The 21286-nt window shown below is 42.7% G+C and overlaps 1 protein-coding gene across 4 annotated transcripts in view; it reads left to right on the top strand.

The window, feature by feature from the left end:
• NRG1 (neuregulin 1) overlaps positions 1–21286 on the top strand; it is a 492259-nt gene that overhangs the window by 314043 nt on the left and 156930 nt on the right. For 2 of the 4 annotated variants that reach the window (XM_083419881.1, XM_083419882.1), the window contains exon 1: positions 592–1190. The exons of the other annotated variants lie outside the window; for them this stretch is intronic. In XM_083419881.1, coding sequence (XP_083276007.1) covers positions 1043–1190 — 148 coding nt within the window. In that variant the 5' untranslated portion in view covers positions 592–1042. Of the gene's footprint in view, positions 1–591; positions 1191–21286 lie in introns of those variants that run through there. 4 annotated transcript variants of the gene reach the window in all.

Genomic DNA, 21286 nt, shown 5'->3' with positions numbered 1-21286 from the left:
ATGTCAAAGAGAAAAATAACTACCAAACTTTTAGAAGACATCTAAAGGCAGCCCTGTTTTGTTGGAAGCCGCCCAGAGTGGCTGGGGAGACCCAACCAGATGGGTGGGGTATAAATAATAAATTATTATTATTATTATTATTTAGTCACTGAGACCCCTGCATTCTGACGTGACAGCCAATACACGGGTCTAGTATGGGCGGGGGGAAGAGAACTAGGCCCGTGTCCTGTTAGGTTGTACTAGTTTTTTGTTTACTTCAGAGTGCTTTTTTGTGGGGGGTAGGAAGAGAAGAAGAGACCCTGGCTAAGAAGCAGCGCCCCCCCCCCCCGGTCACTGGTTTAAGAACTGCCTTATCCAGCTGCAACTGAAACCACAAGGTGTTTCCCTCGGCACCAGCCGGAGCGCGTTTCACGTCAAGCCCTGCCCGGCGTCGCTTTCCAGGCGCAGCTGAGGCGACCTCTGCCGGGCTCTGCCTGCCTCGGGAAGAGCGGCCCGCCGCCGCCGCCCCTCCCCGCCCGCCCTCCCGCCCCCATTCCCACACCCTCCTTGCCCCCAGGGGCTGGACGAGGCTCCTCCTGTCCCCGGCAAGCGGTGCTTGCCTGCGTGCGTGTGGGTGCCTGGGGCGGGCAGAAAGGAATCCCCCCCACGCAACTTTTCCTTCCTCCTTTTCACTCCGTCGCTCCCCCTCCAAAAAAAAAGAGAAAAACCCAAAACGCGGAGAGGGGGGGGGCAGAGTTTGAAACGAAGCAAGAACTCCTTGCGCCGAGTTTCCTCTCTCACAGCAGTCCGAGAGATGGGAGCCAGGGCAGCAGAGTGAGAGCCGCCGAGGCAGCTGCGGGTGCGCAAAGAGGAGCGGAGGAAAGCGCGGGGAGCTCAGCCACCCCCGAAGCGAAAGCGGAGAAGAGCCGAGAGAGACAGAGGAAACTTCTTCTCCCTTTGCCCCGCCGCTCTCGACTGGAGGATCGCTCGCTCCGTCCGCGCGCCGTTGCCAGAGACCAGCGAAGGTTGCGAAGGCGCAGCGGCAGCAGCAGCAGCGCTGGACATGAGCGAGTCGCGCCGCCGGGCAGCGGGGAAGGAGCGCGGGGCCGCCTCCGCCTCGCCTCCGCTCGAGGGTCCCGCGAAGAAGCGGAGAGGCAAGGGCAGAGGGGGCGCCGGCCGGAGAGGCGCCGCGCGCGAGGAAAGCGGGCCAGGTACGTCTTCCATGGAGGCGAGAGAAGGAGAGGCGAAAGTGCCTGGGCTGGGGTTGAGCACACAGGTGGCGGCGGTGGCGAGGGGTAGCTGCTTCGTCCGGGGGGGGGCTCTGAGGGCTCAGTCGCACGTTAACTTTCTATTTCTCCCCCCGCCGCCCCCCCCAAAAAAACTTTTCTCCTTCCTACTCTGGGGGAAAGGAGGCGAGAGAGCTTCTGCTCCCAACTTTTGGGGGAACCCGGGGCGTCCCACACTCTCCTTTGGCCTATTCCTTTCTACCAACATTGCTGGGTCTGTGGAGATAATCGGTTCCTCGAGTCATAGTCCGCCTGCAGCTGCGCGCCTAAGTCAGGTGCCCGTCCAGGTGGCGAAGGAAACCGGGCGCGCGAGGTTATCCTCGCTACTTGGCAGGACAAACGCAGGCGAGTAGCTTTAGGGACCTGCCGCACGGATCCCATGGGAAGGGGTCGGCTGTGATAAGGGGCGATGTGTATTTACCCTTTGATACGACTCCTTTTCCTCTTGGGTTGAGGGATCATGTCTGAACAAGTCCGGTTCTCTTCTCTCCCCCCCCCCCCCCACAGCCTAGCCTTCCTGCCCTAAAGTAACTCGCTAGGGAGCAAGCCACGTTGCACCCAGCAGAACTTTTGATTACGCATCCTAAGGATTGTGCCACACAGGGACAAGGAGCCAGGGAATGTATTCTTACCCTTCAGCATCTTTCAGGTATCTGGTGCATAACACCTGGAACAGCTACCTCACCTGGATGCATTGCCATCATCCCATAATGTGCTCTAGCCTCCCTTCTGCATTCACAAAGTGATAAAAGTATGAATTGATCACATTTGCTACCTGCCTTTTCTCTTTATAAGCTCAGGGCAGCGTATTTGAGATGATCTCATTTTTTTCCCTTAGCCCCATGAGGAAGATGGTGACTTGGCCAGGCTTACCTGTGTGACATAACTCAATGTGGGATCTGCCTAAATCATACTCGGAGGAGACCTTTTGAAATTAATAGACTAACAAGTCCAGTTACTTCATTTGATTAGGTCATGACTCTTTTAGGTCCATTGATTTCAGCTGGTCTACTTTGAGTATGACCTGGCGTGATCCCATCTTTAAGGATTTTGACTCAGGCCTTCCATATTCAACAGCTTCTACTATGCCACTCTTGACTTTTCTCCAGTTTTTATATACGATATTTCTCTGGATGAAGTAGGAAGAGGCTCTGATTACACATGCAGAGCCACAGGTAGCAGCTCCAATTTAATTAGCACAGAATTGCAGAAAGGTGTGAATTGTGTGCATGTGGTGTGTTACTCCAGTTGCTGAGGGCACAAAGTGGACATTGCCATATCAGTGCATGTTTTTGGTTAAAGTTTGGACTCTAATAACTGGATAAATGTGGAACAAGAGGAGACTGGTGATTCTTAAGAACTGATGAATTAAAAACCACCAACACTGCCTCTCTTATACCCATTATATCCATAAATACTTTGCTAGTGGCTTATAAATTTTGTATTAACTGGGCTAGAGCACTGCAAATGCTACACTGTTGGGACTCTTCCAGAAATAGTTCTAGCTGCCACAGCACCTGTAATGTGCTCCTGAAAACACTGGTGAGATTCAGCAGTCTTTTATTCAAGAAAATACATGGTTTTGTGAGAATATAGTATCTCGCAAGTCAACTGACACCATAGTAGACAATAACGCTGGGGAGGAAACCGGCTGAAACGTTTACTTGAAAGTTAGTCCCATTAATTTCAATGCTTTTACTTCAAACAAGTGTGTTTAGGATTGCAGCCAAAGTGTATTTCATCATTTCCAGTGAGATACAAAATCAGTAAAGTGATCCTCAATTGGATTTACTTCTGTGTGACTTTAAACCTTGAAAAGTCATAACTCCAACATAATTTTGCAGCATGCTCCCATGAGTTCAGTGAGACTCCTCCCAGGATTGTAGCATTAGTCTGATAGAGAGAGCTGGTGGGCTAGTTAAGCATGTGAGCGGGGAAGTCCTTCTTTGAAATCTCACCTCGAACTCCTGGTAGCCTTGGAGAAACAATATTCTCTCAGCCTCAGCCCTGCATTTACAGTTTGGAGATGATACGGACCTATCAGGCAGGACTGAAATGATTTAAGTTAAGCACTCTGAACGTTTGAAATGTGGCATATAGATGCTAAATACCAATTTTATATTTTGTGTATTGTATTTCCTGAGGCCAAAAACAGCACTTGCCCTTTCATTGGGTTTATTCTTAATTTTTTCAGGTTCACAGGTGTGGATTCCAAAATATGTTAACTTAAGGAAGTTCATCTGACCCCTCCTTCACCCTCCAGTCCCCTAAAAAGTCCCTTTGTAAGGGGGGTGGCTCCCAGAGCAATGCAGGAAGAGGAGCGTACTGGGTGGCAGGAAGAGATGGGAACTTTCCATGCAGGAGCTATGCCACAGTGTGACTTAAAATCTTATTGTGTGACAGCCCAGTCCTGTGAACATTTACTCAAAAATAAGGCAAACTCTGCTCAGGGTAGGTAAGCAGTGTTTCTGTCAGCAGAGAATGGAGTCTAAAAGTCGCACGATGTCAGTCTCCAACGTCCTGGAAGTTTGATAGGAAAAACTGTTTAATTGTTGTGGTCCAAAGCTTTATAACTTACAAGGCTGGGGAAACTTAATGATAAAAAGTAAAGCTGCAAGAGGAGCTGGCTTTTAATTTAGAAAATCATAGATCTGCTCACAAATCCAAGCCCCTTTTTAGGCATTCAACTTGTGATTAACACCAACGCACAAACAGAGAGTCGGGTTGTACTGAGTAGTCCCTCCCACTGGTGTATGTGTAATAGGCTGAACATCTGGAGTGAGATACTTTGGTGTCTACAGACTGCCATGTGATCTGGAATCCCAATTGCTTAGGTTCCAGATTGTATAGAAGCTCGTTTAGGAGAAAGCTACTACTCACTTCAGTCACTTGGACACAGAAACACCCAGAGGAGGGTCTAAGGCAGGGTGGTCCAACCCGTGGCCTTTTTTCTTTTGGCAGCCCTCAGCAACATTTGTCAACCCCCTCCCCGCCCTTGTGCTACCTTCCCAATGCCAGGTGAGCAAGGCACTAGGCTTGGGGAAAGAGGCATGTGGACTCCTTAAAGCCTAGTTAGCATTTTCCTAGCTTTGGGAAGGAGGCGGAAGCGCTCTAGGCTCCTGCAAGGAGCCTTGAACTCCTTCCCCAAGCCTAGCACCTTACTTTGGGAAGGAGGTGAAAGGGCTGGGGGGGGGTGTCCAATGTTGGCCTCACTCGCCCCCTCCCCATGTTACAAGGCATTGTGCTGCTGGTGGGTTCTGTGCCAAAGTACTCTTGCAGCCCACTTGAAATGAAAACTTGGACCACTCTAGTCTAAGCAGTGCAACCCTACTTCTTGCTTATGTATTGGTGTTAACCTTTAGTAGCATGGCCAGGTAGGTTCATGTCTCCAACACTCATCACTGAACAACTTTGCACTGGCAGTTTCTTGTCAAATAATGAAGGGGATATATAGATATAGATATAGATTAGATAGATATAGATTAGATAGATAGATAGATAGATGATAGATAGATAGATGATAGATAGATAGATAGATAGATAGATGATAGATAGATAGATGATAGATAGATAGATAGATAGATGATAGATAGATGGCTTTCGTTGTGCTCTGTTTAATGTAAATCCTAAATTGGTCGACCAGTGCATTTAGAGGTGTTTTGAGACAGACTGCCAGTAGGACCAAGCTGTTTATATTAATGCCAGTAAGAATATGTAAATATTATGCCAATAGATGGTCACTATAGAGGACCTTGGGGAACACTTCTAGATAAGGAGCACTTTTTAATGGAGTTTTCTGTTTAGGAACAGCTTTGCAAGATAATGTTGTAAAATACTGCCCTCCCCTGTTGTTTTCTCAAACTGTGTTAATGTAATAATGCCAGCATTGCAAAAGCCAATATGCCATTGTACTAGGCGGTAAGCAAATCCATGGGGACAAGTAGATTTGATCCTGAACCTAATATACACCTATAATCTTGTTTGTTTTGAGGAAACAGTATGTTACTAAATACTTCTTTATATTAAACAGAGGTGGGAGAGATGTCACTCTTTTGCCTTAAGCAGCTTTTAAGTTGTAAGCTGAAAATATTTTCAGATAGTATTTTTTATTCTTACGTTTCATGATATCATTTTCAGGTGATGGCAACAGATACTGCTGCTAAGTAATTAAATCTATGGAAATAAAGTTCTGAAATAAGCAAGCTTATTTAGAACAGCAGTTTATATATACTCTGTGTTTTTAAGAAGTGCAAGGCAATGGAGAATTAACCATTAAGAAAATAGAGTGGGTTATTAGATAGGATACAGTATTGTATGTATGGAAGGAGGGACCATTATACAAGGAATGCAACTACTTATCTTGAAAATCACAGTGTAAAAACCTTTAAAACTAAAAAAGATACGCAATTAAGATTAACCAGACAATAGAAAAATTCAGCGATTTTATCAGTCTGAAAAAAGTTAATAACTCAGATTTAAGCCTCCATTCTAAATCCATCATTTGGAAGTAAGTCCTGATTTTAGTGTTGGTTTGAGGTCAATAGCGTGCAAGAAACAAATGAGGCAGTTCTAAACCCTTGCTGTTTCTGCAAAAGAACAACAAACAAGCTGTAAATTCTTGACAATGCTTATAAAACCTTTGTTAGCCACAGATAAACAGTGAAGCTAGAAGGCAGTGCAATAGTTTGAGAATAGGATAATTTGTATTGGGACATCACTCCAAATTGATCTGAATGCTAATATTACCCAAGAAGATGATCTATTTTAAATTGACAGTTCTGAAGGCAGGTGGATGTCAGCTTGTAGTTATTCATCTTTGGACATGACATGGTATGCTCAGATGGTTTGGTGCATGCAAGCTTAGCCATAAAGTAGTCCTAGAACATTATCAGATAATGTTTTGAAAGGTTTGTTGAGTGTTCAAGTAGGAAGGAGACTTGTCTCTCTTTTTACAGTAATTTTGATTGATCTACAGCTACAATATTTCTAAACAATGTACATAGGCTTTACAGATGCACCTAACCACAGATGCTAGTGTTGGTACACACACATTTTCATTTATATAAATATATAAATAAGGGAGCATTATAAGTTCATGTAAGCAAAAGAGACTAACAAACTCCTCTAGTTATCCCTGAATACAGCTGTGCTTTTGCTGTCTTCCAGAACTGAGTAGGGCATCTCATATGTACATAGTTCACAGGATCTCACCCATTCAAAATACAAAAGAATTAAATACTTTTTCTAAGCAACTGAAAGCTAATGTCTTGTGCCAAGTTGCATCATGTGCTCAGTTTTATGTACTAGCATGGCCAAGTGTACTCAAACGCTAAACTTAGTATTAAAAAAAACCAAACACCAAAAGCCTATGCCTGTTTTAACTATAAACATATTTCTTTCCTTTTGAGGGAGAGGGAAAGATTAAGTATCATTAAATATGACACTCTAACGGCACTGCCTGATATTCCAATAAAACTGAAGAGGGGAAATCTGACATAGCAGGTGAAAGAGCAGACTATGCTGCAGGGGCCTAGTATGAAAGAATACTTTGAAAACATTGCATTTGAAGTTGTATACCTGTTGTATCCATCTGGGCATATAATGTGTTTGATAGATGCTGTAATCCAGACAATCCATTTATGCATGCACAAAACACTCCGCACATGCATAAGAATATTTTTCTTCCTTTTTTGACCCAAGATCCTCACCTCCCACTCAGTGGCGTAGCGTGGGTTCTCAGGACCCGGGGCAAGGCAAGTAATTTGCGCCCCCTAACCTGGGGCAAGGCAAGTAATTTGCGCCCCCCCTGCTGCACTGTCCCTCCCCCAGATAGTCCCTCGCTCTCTCTCCGCACCGCACTGCACCGCACGCCTGGCACCCTCCCCTCCACAGCGGGTGGCGACCTGGCGGCTTGGATCGGATTCGCACAGCCAGCACTGCAGTGAGAGAGAGTGAGTGAGCCAGGTAGGGGCAGAGAGCTGCGAGTGCGAGCGCCCCCCCCCCGATGTTGCGCCTGGTGCGGCCGCCGCCCCCCCCCCACGCCCCCCACGCTACGCCACTGCTCCCACTCATGTAAATGTTACAAGGACTTCACAGTACTACTAAATGGGAGGGGATATGTTCTATCAGAAAAAAAGGGAACTTGCTGCACACATGGCCTTTCTTGGGCCACAGCCATTCCTAGTTAGCATGGAAGTTCTCTTTTCTTTTAGCTTGTCCTGTTCGTCTGTGCTTAGAGGATTTCCTTAAAATTGTAGCCATCAGCTTCTGTATTCCTCTTGCCAGTTGTTTCCATGAGATTCCTGGCTCTCTCCCCAAGATGAAATGTAATAGTTGTGGGGAGGTGACACACCTTTGATTCTGCCAAGAGTTATAGGAATTACTGAAAACACATATATCCCAGGATATTCAGGTAAGCAGAGATTTCATTTGTCATCTCAAATTCTTAAATCTCTTCAGGCATTCTGGAAATATATCATGTGAGAGAGGCTGTCGGAATGTGTGTGCTAGGTGCATCGCTCTCTCCTATCTGGGAGCCAGTGCGGTATAGTGGTTAAGAGCGGTGGACTCGTAATCTGGTGAACCGGGTTTGCTTCCCCGCTCCTCCACATGCAGCTGCTGGGTGACCTTGGGCCAGGCACACTTCTTTGAAGTCTCTCAGCCCCACTCAGCTCACAGAGTGTTTGTTGTGGGGGAAGAAGGGAAAGGAGATTGTTAGCTGCTTTGAGACTCCTTAAGGGGAGCGAAAGGTGGGATATCAAGTCCAAACTCCTCCTCCTCCTCCTCTTACTCCTCCTCTTCCTCTTCTTCTTCTTCTTCTTCTTCTTCTTCTTCTTCTTCTTCTTCTTCTAACACTCTCTATGAATTGGAAGATGACCGGATGAAATGGGAAGCCCACTTCTGTTTGTGTAAGGCTCCCCATGTGATGTTCAACTCTGGATTTTCTACAGTTCTGCACCATGTGGGGAGCTGCCATAAATACAGGAGGATTCTTGCTTGCACTGGCACAAGGGTGGAGCCAGCACACTCATCTCCTTGAGCTCCCTTCATGAGCTATGTTTTTGAATGCCTGAATAGACCTTGAGCATTGTGTGTTTCTATTTGTAGGGTTGTCATATGTCCGGAATATTCCGGATACAGCCGGTATTTGGCCCTTATAAAAAGCTCGACAACTTTTGTGTCCGGGTTTTCACGTTTTGAAATACGGCAACCCTACTATTTATTTGTGCCTTTATTTGTTGTATTTCAAGTTATTTCAGTGACACAGATATAAGGGGTGGGATTCAACTGGGTTGCTGCATGCGTGGAACAAGGTCCATTAGATTCAGTGCCCCTCGCACCTCATCCTTTCAAACTCCTGGGACCCCTTTATTTTGTGCTTTGGGGGAAACCACACAACAGGCTTAGGGACCATGTGTGGAGTGCAGAAAGGGGAAAGTTTCATTGCAGAAGAGGACCTTGTTCCATGTATGCATGCTCCACTTGTCCACCTAAGTTCTTTAAACTCATTTCTTAAAAATACAGTTTTCTTTAGCCAATTGGGGAAAAAGTCACTTTAAAAATTGCAGATTATACATAGATTTTCTTACTCTGTTCCATGGTGAGATCCTTTTGGAATATGGATTAATAAAGGCATTCAGTTATTTATTGGTGGCTTCCTAACTATCGTGCAGACACTCCCAAGTAGTAAAATGTGCGTTGAAGAAGACTTGAGTTTCACACAGCTCTCTCTACAGCTGACTGAGCGGAGAAACTAGTCATGTGAATCCATCCATAAAATGTCTATAAAAAATTAACTTATGAATCAAAGGTGATGGTTAATAAAACCATTTTTGTAGGCCTTGGAATTGTTTGGTCATTTTACGTAACGGGTACTAGGTAAGGGGCACTATCTCAGGTTCAGTGGAGCTTGAGTTTCATTGAAATCAGTGACACGTGACATAATGCCGTACATATGTCACTGTTTGAGAAAGCTTGCACTTAACTTTTCCTTCATCTTCATATATGAGATTATATGATAGTATAGGGCACATTCCAAATATTTGATGTAATATTTCTACGACCATTTGCAAAAGCAGAGATATTTAGTGTCGTCGTCAGCAGTCACCACTTCCAGACTGAAGTTTTCTTCTTTCCTCCCCTGCTAAGCTACTCAGTTAGGGAGTGGTGGCACATTGGAAGTGATTCTGGGTTACAGCAGTTCCTTTCTGTAGCTTGATACCTTATGGAAGGGGAGTTTTCCATTGTTCCACCTGTTCATTCAGCACAGAGCAAGCAGTAGATAGTCTGTGTGCATCTTCCAATTTCTGTTGTAGTACTAACAATTTAGGAAGAATGTAAAACCATGAAGACACCCCATTAACTTTCTTATTCCCTAGAAGTCCTTTGTGGGCCTTAACACATATTGTGTTAGTTACCCCCCTTTCTTTTTTGTTGACTTCTTCCAGACAATGGATGACCCACCTAGCTACTTACTCGAAAAAGTTTCAAACCTACCCATCCCCTCAAAGAGGTTCAAGACAAGACCTTGTGCTCTAATCAAGTTGGATATCAATTTTGTCCACCATTACTATAGACCCACATATTTTCTGTGACTCTTTCTATATTGAAGCAAATGTTCATGTTCTCTTAGGCATCTACCTGTTTGTATGCAAGAGAGAGGAGACATCAAATAATGCTAATTTTGGCAGCGTATCAGCAATACCTCTTAAGGACTAAGCAAGATGGTATGGTATGGATTTGTGTGCAGACCTGCAGTTGATACAATTTTTAGTGGAAAGGATGCATACATATATTTGATTCATGGCTAAAACTGTTCATTGTAGCAGGTCAATAAAAGACTTCAGTTCTGTGTTTACTCCTGTTTGCTATAGCAATCTTGACTTAAACATTAGGTTACACAACATTGTTATACAGTGGTACCTCGGGTTAAGAACTTAATCCGTTCTGGAGGTCTGTTCTTAACCCGAAACTGTTCTTAACCTGTGGTACCACTTTAGCTAATGGGGCCTCCCGCTGCCGCCATGCCGCTGGTGCATGATTTCTGTTCTCATCCTGAAGCAAAGTTCTTAACCCGAGGTACTATTTCCGGGTTAGCAGAGTCTGTAACCTGAAGCGTCTGTAACCCAAGCTACCACTGTATTAGGTGTGATGGCATAAGATACAACTCTGACTTTGTGAGGCAACAGCTCCTTTCTTACAGAAAATATGCAGGCATGGTCAACAGTAGTCCAAAGGGGGAGAAAAACCAACTTCTAAGCACTTTTCTGAATTGGTAGTAGTACGTACATTGAAATAAATGCCAGACTTTAATGTGAGCAAATGTAGAAGCAGGGTTTGTTGCTGTGTTTTATTTGTTGCTAATACTTCTCTTGCCCTCAAATGTTCTTGAACAAATGGATTTAGCTTGGCTTGTTCTTAAATCCGGAAAAAATTGCGTCTCCATTCAATGGGACATATTAACACTTGTAAATACAGGTGGCGGAAAAACTGAGAGGCTTGGAACTGCAAATCAGTTGACTCCTTCTCTCCAAATGATATCATCAAACTGTTATTCTAACCAAGTTTGTAAATAAGCTCAATAGTTTTTCTGGGTATCTTTGAACTTTAGCAGAGTGCCCAGTATAGGCAGTTAAGATTCACAATGACTGGTTCTGGAACTGTATATGCTAGATTTCTGTAGGTGCAGAATTGCATATCTGCTGCAGTTCTGTACGCGTATATCTCACAACAAGACCCTTTGAATTCTGAGCAGATACGTACAGGATTACACTGTAACGGTTTCAAATTTTTAGCCTCAAGAAGAGGGTATACCAAATCATTTGCTAAGAAAAAGCAGCCCGTTGAATTGACAAATACACTTAAGCCTATAAACATAATTCAGTGTTTTCTGCTTGTGCCACAAATAAAACTTTGTAAAGAGGTTCTTATAATACGCAAAAGTTGATGTAATTTACTCCAGATAGTAGTAAATCTGATCTAAATATACAGGTTGTGGGGAGAGAGCAGAATCCCAGGAGGTAGACAATACTTTATATAGACTTTATGGCAAATGCTTGCAACCAAATCAGCTCCATGTGTACTGATTTCTACTTTGCATTCAGTCTCTGTGTTGGACAAATTTGTCTCCATGCTTCATGCTGATACCAGGCTCATACAGCAAACCATAGAGTGCAAATCACAGGTGTATGGCGGTCTTAGAAGCCGCAGTTCCAATGATATTTATCACTTTTATTCATGTAGAAGTATTTAAGCTCAATGGAAATTACAAGTAAATTTGTTCATAGTAGGAACCCAACTGCTTATCAGACTTAGACTGGACAGAACACAGTTTTTCCTTCTGTCTGGTATAAGTCCAAGGTAACTCCAGTGATTCATCATATGCATGTGGTTTGCATTTCCTTGAAACCAGTGAATACTCCTTGACCACCAAATGTGTTATAACATTTTCATTATAAATACAGTTCAGGGGGGGAATATGAAGCGAGAGGGTTTAGAAAAAAAGGGGAAAGGATTGTAAAATGACAAGAGCATATCTGGAATCATAAGCTGAGGTTGTAGGAGTGCCAGCAACTAATCACCAAGGAACAGAGCATCCTCGTGTCTATCAGCATAAGACAGAACATAAGTGCATTTTGAACAATTCTTCTCCAGGGTATGACTATGCATAGAATCATAGAATCATAGAGTTGGAAGATACCAGGAGGGCTATCGAGTCCAACCCCCTGCCAAGCAGGAAACACCATCAGAGCACTCCTGACACTTGGTTGTCAAGCCTCTGCTTAAAGACCTCCAAAGAAGGAGACTCCACCACACTCCTTGGCAGCAAATTCCACTGTCGAACAGCTCTTACTGTCAGGAAGTTCTTCCTAATGTTTAGGTGGAATCTTCTTTCTTGTAGTTTGGATCCATTGCTCCGTGTCTGCTTATCTGGAGCAGCAGAAAACAACCTTTCTCCCTCCTCTATGTGACATCCTTTGATATATTTGAACATGGCTATCATATCACCCCTTAACCTCCTCTTCTCCAGGCTAAACATGCCCAGCTCCCTTAGCCGTTCCTCATAAGGCATCGTTTCTAGGCCTTTGACCATTTTGGTTGCCCTCCTCTGGACACGTTCCAGTTTGAATGTGCAGTCAAGTGCGCTTTGTCAAATCCTTACTCTACATACCTGCCCACTTGTGAGATTGCAGTAAAGTTTACTTCACTATTAGTCTGAATGAGCCAGGCTCTCAGTATATTTGTATTATTTATATGATGAATTTAGGATTAACTTAGGAGTGGCTGGGGAAAGCCAGCTAGATGGGCGGGGTACAAATAAATTATTATTATTATTATTATTATTATTATTATTATTATTTATTATTATTATTAGCCACTGTGCCTCCTGAATATTCAAATATGAGGGAAAGCTTAAGGGAGTCTGAAGATGGCTGGAGGGGGTGGGGTGGACTAAAAAATGAATGGTTGTCAAAAATGGATATATGGAAAGTAATAAGATATACTGTGTGTGGCCATGGAAGATGGAGCTATAGATAATTGATAGAAGCTAGGTGGGTGAAAGATTTAATTGTGAGCATCACCACAGCCATCAACAAAAACTGTTTGCTGACTCCTTAAGAGATGCATTAGACATTGGGAAATCTAACTGAATTGTCACTGGCTTATGTACTCAAATCCGCTCAGGCAGTTTCCTGTAACTAAATCAGTCAGCTAATGATAAGCAACTGCTGGGTCTTCTTTAAATGTTAGAAGAAAGATGTGTCATGTCAGATAATTGCTGAAGAGGCCAACTTACATGATCTGGTAAAGGTATGTCTAATGATAACCTCTTTTTGATATTTCTGTTAATATATTACATCAAACTTTAAAACTCAGTTTTAAATCTCTTTATATCTGAGTTTGGAGTGGGGGGGGGTTCATTTTACTTGAGCCGAGGGCATTCCTGAGATGGAAAAGTAATGCACACTCTATAAAGCAATAGATAGTGGAACTGGCAACACTGCTTTTGTCTCCAATCCTATATGAAGCAAGGTACCCAAAGCCGTTAAGGGACGTGGGTAGCGCTGTGGGTAAAACCTCAGCGCCTAGGACTTGCCTATCGCATGGTCGGCGGTTCGAATCCCCGCGGCAGGGTGCGCTCCCGTTGTTCAGTCCCAGCGCCTGCCAACCTAGCAGTTCAAAAGCACCCCCGGGTGCAAGTAGATAAATAGGGACCGCTTACCAGCGGGAAGGTAAACGGCGTTCCGTGTGCTGTGCTGGCTCGCCAGATGCAGCTTTGTCACGCTGGCCACATGACCCAGAAGTGTCTGCGGAGAGCGCTGGCTCCCGGCCTATAGAGTGAGATGAGCGCACAACCCTGGAGTCTGGCAAGACTGGCCCGTACGGGCAGGGGTACCTTTACCAAAGCCGTTCTTATTTATTATGGAAGTGCTTTCTAGAATGGCACTGTCATGGAGTATTGGAACGTGGAAGGCTGCATTCTGGCCAAATTACCAACTAGAATGAAGCATCAGTGGTATTCTAGCTGCCTATACATTTCTAAGCCAAATTCAGAATTCTGGTTTTAATGTACAGGACCTTGTATGCCTCAGGGCCCAAATCCTGCACAGAACACCTCTCCTATCATGAACCTATCCACACTATGTTCATCACTTGAGGCCCTTCTCCATGTGCTCCTTTTTTGAGACATCTAAATGGTGGTAACAGGGGAGAGTGCTTTTTTAATTGTGCCCCCCTCCCCCCAAGCTATGGAATGCTCTTCCTAGTAAGCCATCTGGCACTGACTAATGTATTTTCAGTTCCACGTTAATACACTCTTTGGATTGTGACAAGTTACCCTACGGTTGATATTTTTAATCTGGTGGTGGTGGTGTGGTTCTTGAGGTCGTTGTTTTGTTAGTGTATTGGTTGCTATGTGTTTTAACACTGTTTTTATTGTTTCTGAGTCATTTAGCCTTTTTTTTTTTTTTAATTAGGCAACTAATGCAACAAATAAATCAAATTAATAATATAAAATAACTGTAGAAAGCTGCGGGTCTTTAAATCTGTTACACCCAAACCCCAGACTTTATTACTGTCTTCCATTCTGAGTGCATGTCACAACCAAGCTTGCCTTCGGTTTCACCCCAGTATAATACTCTGATCAGGCCTCTATGTCCGTTTCACAGGCAAAAACTTACAAATTGTAGAGCTATACCCTTCAGTGTGGACTTGGGAGAGCACAATTAGCTGCTTTTGGCTGGAAGGAGGTAGAGAGTGTTGATTCCTGACTCAGCAATTGCCTTTTATTTTAGGGTTTTCTTCAGCTCCTAAGATACGATTGTGCTTTCTTATTATGCCAGCTAGTTTAGAAATAATTATTTTCTAAGTTTATTTAACTGATTGCAGTTTGTGTTGGGCCAATAAATCTAGTTGTTCAGTTAATTACAACTGGTGTGGTCTGATCCAAGGCTTTTCTAATTAACCTACTTATCTAAACCAAGCCAATATCCTTTAAGAGTGAATGAGTGCTGACCTCTCTTGGAGAGTTAGGTGAGCAGAGATTGGGAACTGACAAAATGATGACTCAATCCACTAGTGAGACTTTTCCAGCCCATAGTAATGGAGTGCTGCTGCTCTGTTAGCCTCATTTATTGTTGGTTTAGTCCCAGTCATAAATGTGGAGAAATTAGACCCTTATTTGGCTCTTCTAGTGACTTCTGGGGTGCCAAGATTAGAAGACTCTCCAGGACCCAATGCAGATGCGAACAGGTGAAGGCTGACCATTTACATAGACTATTAAAGATATATTTTTTAATGTTATGTTTTTACCTAAGGTCATAATAAAAAAGTTCTTCTACTACTTAAAAATATGAAGTAGATAACCAAGGAGGAAGAGGTGATTTTTTTGCAGTTGGTTTTACCATCTTACTTATCTTTATTCATTTCAACAGTTAATGTACAGCTTAACACCTTGGTATCTAAGCAGTGTACAGTAAGATTACAAGCGATAAGATAAAATCAGTTAAAACTAACCATATAAATCAAAACATTTACTTAAAATGCTTGCTTAAAAAAGGTGTACTAGATGTACTAAAATCTAAACAACTATAATTTGCAGCTATCACATGCAGTGCAGCAATGCAATAATGCCTACAGGATGGCCAGCCAACTATCTTCCACCAGGGGTTCAATGGACAATAAGGCGTTGTTCAGTCTGTGATCTGAATGAAAAGAACATATTTGCACTTGCTAAGAAGCTGCCAATCTCTCTAGCCTTTCCACAATACTTTTCCTTCCTTGTGCTCTTAAATTAATGTTAGAAAGTGGGCTACAGTTGGCTACTAATATGTCATTTAGAACATAAAAACATGTTAAAGGTGCAGAACTCTAGAAAACTTGGGAGAGCTATGTCAGGTGTGTGTCTCAAGCTTGTCTCTGACCAGTATAGATGTACAGTATCTCTGTGTGGCCATATTCTGACTGCTTTATATGCACAATTTAAGATGATGATAGGAACATTATCCTAACAGGCGAGGTAAAGTTACCTCTCTGAGAATGTTAAAGGTAAAGGTAAAGGGACCCCTGACCATTAGATCCAGTCGTGACCGACTCTGGGGTTGTGGCGCTCATCTCACTTTATTGGCCGAGAGAGCCGGCGTACAACTTCCGGGTCATGTGGCCAGCATGACTAAGCCGCTTCTGGCGAACCAGAGCAGCACACGGAAATGCTGTTTACCTTCCCGCCGGAGCGGTACCTATTTATCCACTTGCACTTTGATGTGCTTTCGAACTGCTAGGTTGTCAGGAGCTGGGACCGAGCAACGGGAGCTCACCCTGTCGCATGGATTTGAACCGTCGACCTTCTGATCAGCAAGTCCTAGGCTCTGTGGTTTAACCCACAGCACCACCCGCATCCCTCTGAGAATGTTAGGCCTTTCAAATATTGTTTCCACAGAGAAGCAGAGAATGATGGTTTGTCCTATCAACTTTATCCTTGGCTGCATCATTGAACAGGATAGTACTTCGAATCTTAGAATTGCAGTACTGGAAGGGACCGCAAGGGCCATCTCATTCTTTTGTAAACCAGGATAAAAAGTGAGTAGGTTGCAGGTACAAGATTTAGAACCTTGTTTTCTCTCTCCCAAAGGTCCCCCCCTTTTTTGTGACTCAGTAGTGGGCATTTGGAATTAAAAACAAACAAGCCATGATACCACTGGTCTAGTGTAGAGGAAGAGCAACCACACTCTCAAATAAGATACGGCTAATTGTTGAGGAGAAATAATCTTTTGAAATGAGTGACAAATTAATCTCGGAGGTGTTTTTTCCCTAGTAAAAATATTTATATGCTCTTGGCATGCCTGCCCTGTTTTGTTTGAGGAGGGAAAGTTAAAGCCTTTAACCTGAATGTAACACAGGAACGACTTCAAATATGTCATGAAAAGGGTAAAAAACAATTTGATAATTCATCTTCCCCGAAGTGTTTGAATACAGGCATCGTTTGAGAACTAACTTTACCGCTCAATCTTATTTTGCCTGGAAATGACAAGAGCTACTTGGCTACAGCCAGTGGAATGCAAATAAAGTGGTAAGGACATACCAGTACTGTTGCAGCCCAGCTCTACAGTCAATAATATTTGTGTACAGAAAGACAGTCCCTGTGCAATAGGCACAGAAACTATTCTGGACATTGTGCAAATATTGATAGGAGAGAAAGGCAGAGCATATTTTGTGTCTGGTGTAAAAAGTTGAGGTTTGTTAGCTTATGTAAGGTTTTTTAAAACAAACAAAAAGAGATAAAAAGCTGACAATGCATGCATGTTTCCCCCCCCCCCCCCTTCTGGGAAAATGAAATTCTAACCCCCCCCCACCCCCACCCCAAAATTAGAAGCATCTAATTTTATAAACTGCATAGGATTGACTTTTCGTCCCTTCCATTAGTTACTCCCTGTTATAAAAAACCTCTAGCTCAATAATTTCCAAATAAAGCCGGATTGGGGTAGGGTGGGGACAAAATAAATCCCTGTTACTTTTTAAGGTTCAGGAAAAAGTGGCACCCAGTGAGCCTTTTAAAAAAATAATTGTCTATTAGTGTGTCTGGGGCAGGTGCTTAACAGTAGACAGTGAGGAACAATACTTTCAGCAGAGTGCTGAGTGTTCTGGAAATGCTATGAATTCTTACCAAATCAGTGTGCTGTTAACATTCCAAAAGTAACAAGACAGAATGCAACTTTAACAGTGCTGATAGTTTATCATGTTCCGTTTTGATACAAGAAAGCAAACCGAGTGTCAATAGTTTATGTGAGTCATTCAGGCAGCGCAAAAAAAAACCTACATGGATGTCACTGGTCATTTAACCCTCAGTTACTTGCCTCTGCATGCTGTACTGTTGTGGATTTGGTTTGTTTCTGCCTTAAGTATTGTTGCAACGTCACAAGGTTGGGATGAAGTTGTCCTTTCTTTTATAGTTGATATAAAAGCTGGAGCCACCTTCCACTTGAATGTCCTGTCTGCTAAGAGTTGCTTTTATTTTTAATTAATCTTCTCAGCATTGCAGCAGAACGCCTTACTTTCTTTTTATCTTTCCATTCAGTGATGCAGGCTTTGTGTAGAGGGGAGGTTGGAGTCTTTGAGATTGTTTGAAAGGAAAAGTAGAGGTGCTCCTCATATTTAACTTGGACTGTGCATGCCTTGTACCCTTATGAAAATGTTGTGTATGTAAGTTGTAAGAAACCTTAAAGTAGTCTTCTATGTATAGGACCTGAAAGGGAGTGCTACTTCTTGTGTTAGACAACGTACAACTCACTGTATTGGACATTGGTCTTAGTACTAATTATAGATAATATAATCTTTTCCCATTATACCATAATTTCATATGTAAGTTATATGAAAACTACATATTAGGGATTATAAATACCTACATCTTCTATCTTCTGCTGCATGTGGCCAACAGAGAATTTGCTCCAGGTAACCATGTAGGAAAGGTGTAAAAATGTTCTTTTTTTTTCTTTTACTTCATGAAGACCATGTTCTTTGAGCAAGTGGGCTAGTAACACTTGTGGGCTTCCTTGCAAAGTTGCACATCACAGTTGGGCTGGTGCCAAACTGGAAAGAAAGTGCCTACCTCCAAATGATGTGTCACTGATTTGTCTGTTGAGAAAGGAATACATTTGGTAAAGCTAAAAAGGTAAAGGACCCCTGGACGGTTAGGTCCAGTCAAAGGTGACTATGGGGTTGTAGCGCTCATCTCGCTTTCAGGCTGAGGGAGCTGGTGTTTGTCCACAGACAGCTTTCCGGGTCATGTGGCCAGCAGGACTAAACCGCTTCTGGCTGCAGTGGTACCCATTTATCTACTTGCACTGGTGTGCTTTCAAACTGCTAGGTTGGCAGGAGCTGGGACAGAGCAACAGGAGTTCACCTTGTTGCAGGGATCTGAACCACCAACCTTCTGATTGGCAAGCCCAAGAGGCTCAGTGGTTTAGACCACAGCACTACCTACATCCCTCTCTTATAGCTTCCTAAGATCTGTCCCCACTGCAGTGTCACAAAACATTCAGGACAAACATTTTCAGGCATATATGGTAGTGCAAATGTGTATCATCTGGAATAATTTGCCTTTTCCTGGTGAAATCTCCTGGTGGAAACAATTCACATAGCCTAAAAACGGGGTTGTTGTTGTTTTAAGTAAGACATGTAGGAATCTAGAATGGCATTTCTCTTATTGCAGTCTGGCTATCACATAATCTTTTAATGTTGCTACTCCCCTGGCGCATTTTTCTGGCCACCAGAGGGTGCTCCAGGAGCAGCACATACCAAAACGCAACCTTTTATGTGCTTACTTTTCCTATACTCATGTAAAATAAGAATTCAAAGGCCAGGCCTTGCATGCTCCACACCTCGTGCTTAACATTTTTGGAAGGTTTTTAATCAATCCCCAGTCACTAGCTGTAATATATATCCACATAGAGATCTTGGGACTACTTTTTCCTTTAAGTCTTGCCTTTTTATACTATAGTCTACTGCCTTTACTTTAGTTTGAAGGAGTTAGGAAATGCTTGTGTATTGTTCTTAATATTCAGGGGGAAATGCAATTTGTTTTCTTACTGCAATTGTTATCTGGCAGGCAATAAGGCTTAGTTGTTTTCAGTTGAAACAATGGTTTTTAAAGTCTTCCCGCCTCCCCTGGTTAAAATTGTGGAGCACATGAAGTTTAAATATTTAAAACAAAGAAAGAAATGTGTTTAAACCAGTAACCAAGCAGATGGGGAACTGTTAATATGATAAAGTAACCATAGGTTCTTGCAACAGTTGGTATTCTGTAATGTAGGTAGTGCTTAGTTTCCACATACACTTTTTAAAACCCATTGTGAGCATTTACTCATTGCATGAGGAAGTGCCTAAGCAAACATTTTAAATCATTAGTGTATACAACTGCAGGATTTTGGTCACATTGCCAGGACATGCCAGGCCTTTCAGATCACTGTGACAGCAAGGAGGCAGCTGCTTTCACTAGACAGCTGTTCAGCTGTAGAGTTACCCTTGCGTATTTTACTGGAACCATATAGTTCCATGGGGTTTTGGCGTTTGTTTTATGTGCATCAGGAAAGTTTACTAAAAGGCTGTTTTTAAAAAGTTGCCATTTTTTTAAAAGTTACAAAGCTCAACAGAGCTATACTGATGCGCTGGTGCATACATGTGCTTTCACACACACATGCACACACAGGTGGACTGGATAGAAACACAGGTCTTGGCATGCATTCTGATCCGATCTCATGCAATATGATTAAGGAATAGGTTCAATGTGAGGTCAAAGGGATGTTCATGAACATGCTGTCCCTTTTCATTTCAGATTCATTTTCTTCTGGTATTTATGTTTACTTTATATTTCTGCTATGGGGAAAGAAAACCCATCAGGGATTGCTGAGTGTGTGGCCAGTTTCCTTTCTTCTTTGCCTTTATCTATACAGACACAAGACTATATATATAGGAGTCCTGTGGCACCTTAGAAACAAATGTACAGACTTAAGCGCAATAAAAAATGCAGTCGATATATAAAATGAAATCTTAATTAGCAGGTATATAAAGGCAAAATTGTATGGTCAGAACTAAATGACAATGAGATATGAAATAACAGGATAATTAGAACTTTAAAATATGTTACACTGGCAAATCTTCAACCTTTTACAGTAGCAAATCTTACAGTGGCAGATCTTCAACCTTTTACAGTAGCAGAGATTATTGTAGTGGGTTAGGAAACCACTTGAAAGTAGCAGTCGTGGATAGATATGTCTCATGTTCTTCATAATTCTGTCTTAAATCTGCTGACACTTTTGCCAGGAGCTACCTTTCACAGTGCAAATTTATGTTCTTGTTATGGTATGCATAATATATTTCACGTTCTTTAAAACACTAAAGTAAGCTGAGGCTTAATAAAGTTATAACGATTTTATATAGTTACATTTTTTTACAGCGCCGATGTATAAAACCACCCCATGACTTAAATTTCCTGTGAATTTCATAGCTCTAGCAACTTTATTCCAGCGACTTTATCTGTGTGTTTTTTAATAGTCTTAACTTTGGCTGATCAAAGTGTGTAGTATTGATCTCAACCTTAGGTCTGATTCTGAAGTTATTACAAGCTGCTTTTCCCAGACCAAGTTTAGGCATTATGTGCTTAGATCAGCAATACTAGCCAGAGCTTCAACTAATAAGGAGAGTAATTCCCCAGCAATACAGTTGTTGGCCTGAAGTGAAATTTGACACGGGGAACTTCAGAGTTGCCTCCTGCAGACAGTTTTAGTACCAAAATGGTTGTGTTTTGAAAGTGAGGTTTCCATTGCTTTGGTAACCTATCTTAGGTAGCTGCAATCTGCTATTATGTTCCTTAATATTATTATTAAAAAGTAGTTAAGTCCAGACACAGATGACTCTGGGGTTGTGGTGCTCATCTCGCTTTACTGGCCAAGGGAGCTGGCGTTTGTCCGCAGACAGTTTTCTAGGTCATGACTGAGCGACTGAGCCACTTCTGGCGAAACCAGAGC

Source organism: Podarcis tiliguerta (genome assembly GCF_965153285.1).
Source record: "Podarcis tiliguerta genome assembly, chromosome: 17".
Lineage (NCBI taxonomy): Eukaryota > Metazoa > Chordata > Lepidosauria > Squamata > Lacertidae > Podarcis > Podarcis tiliguerta.
Note: the sequence above shows the minus strand (reverse complement) of the source record. Positions and strands in the feature narration are given on the sequence as shown.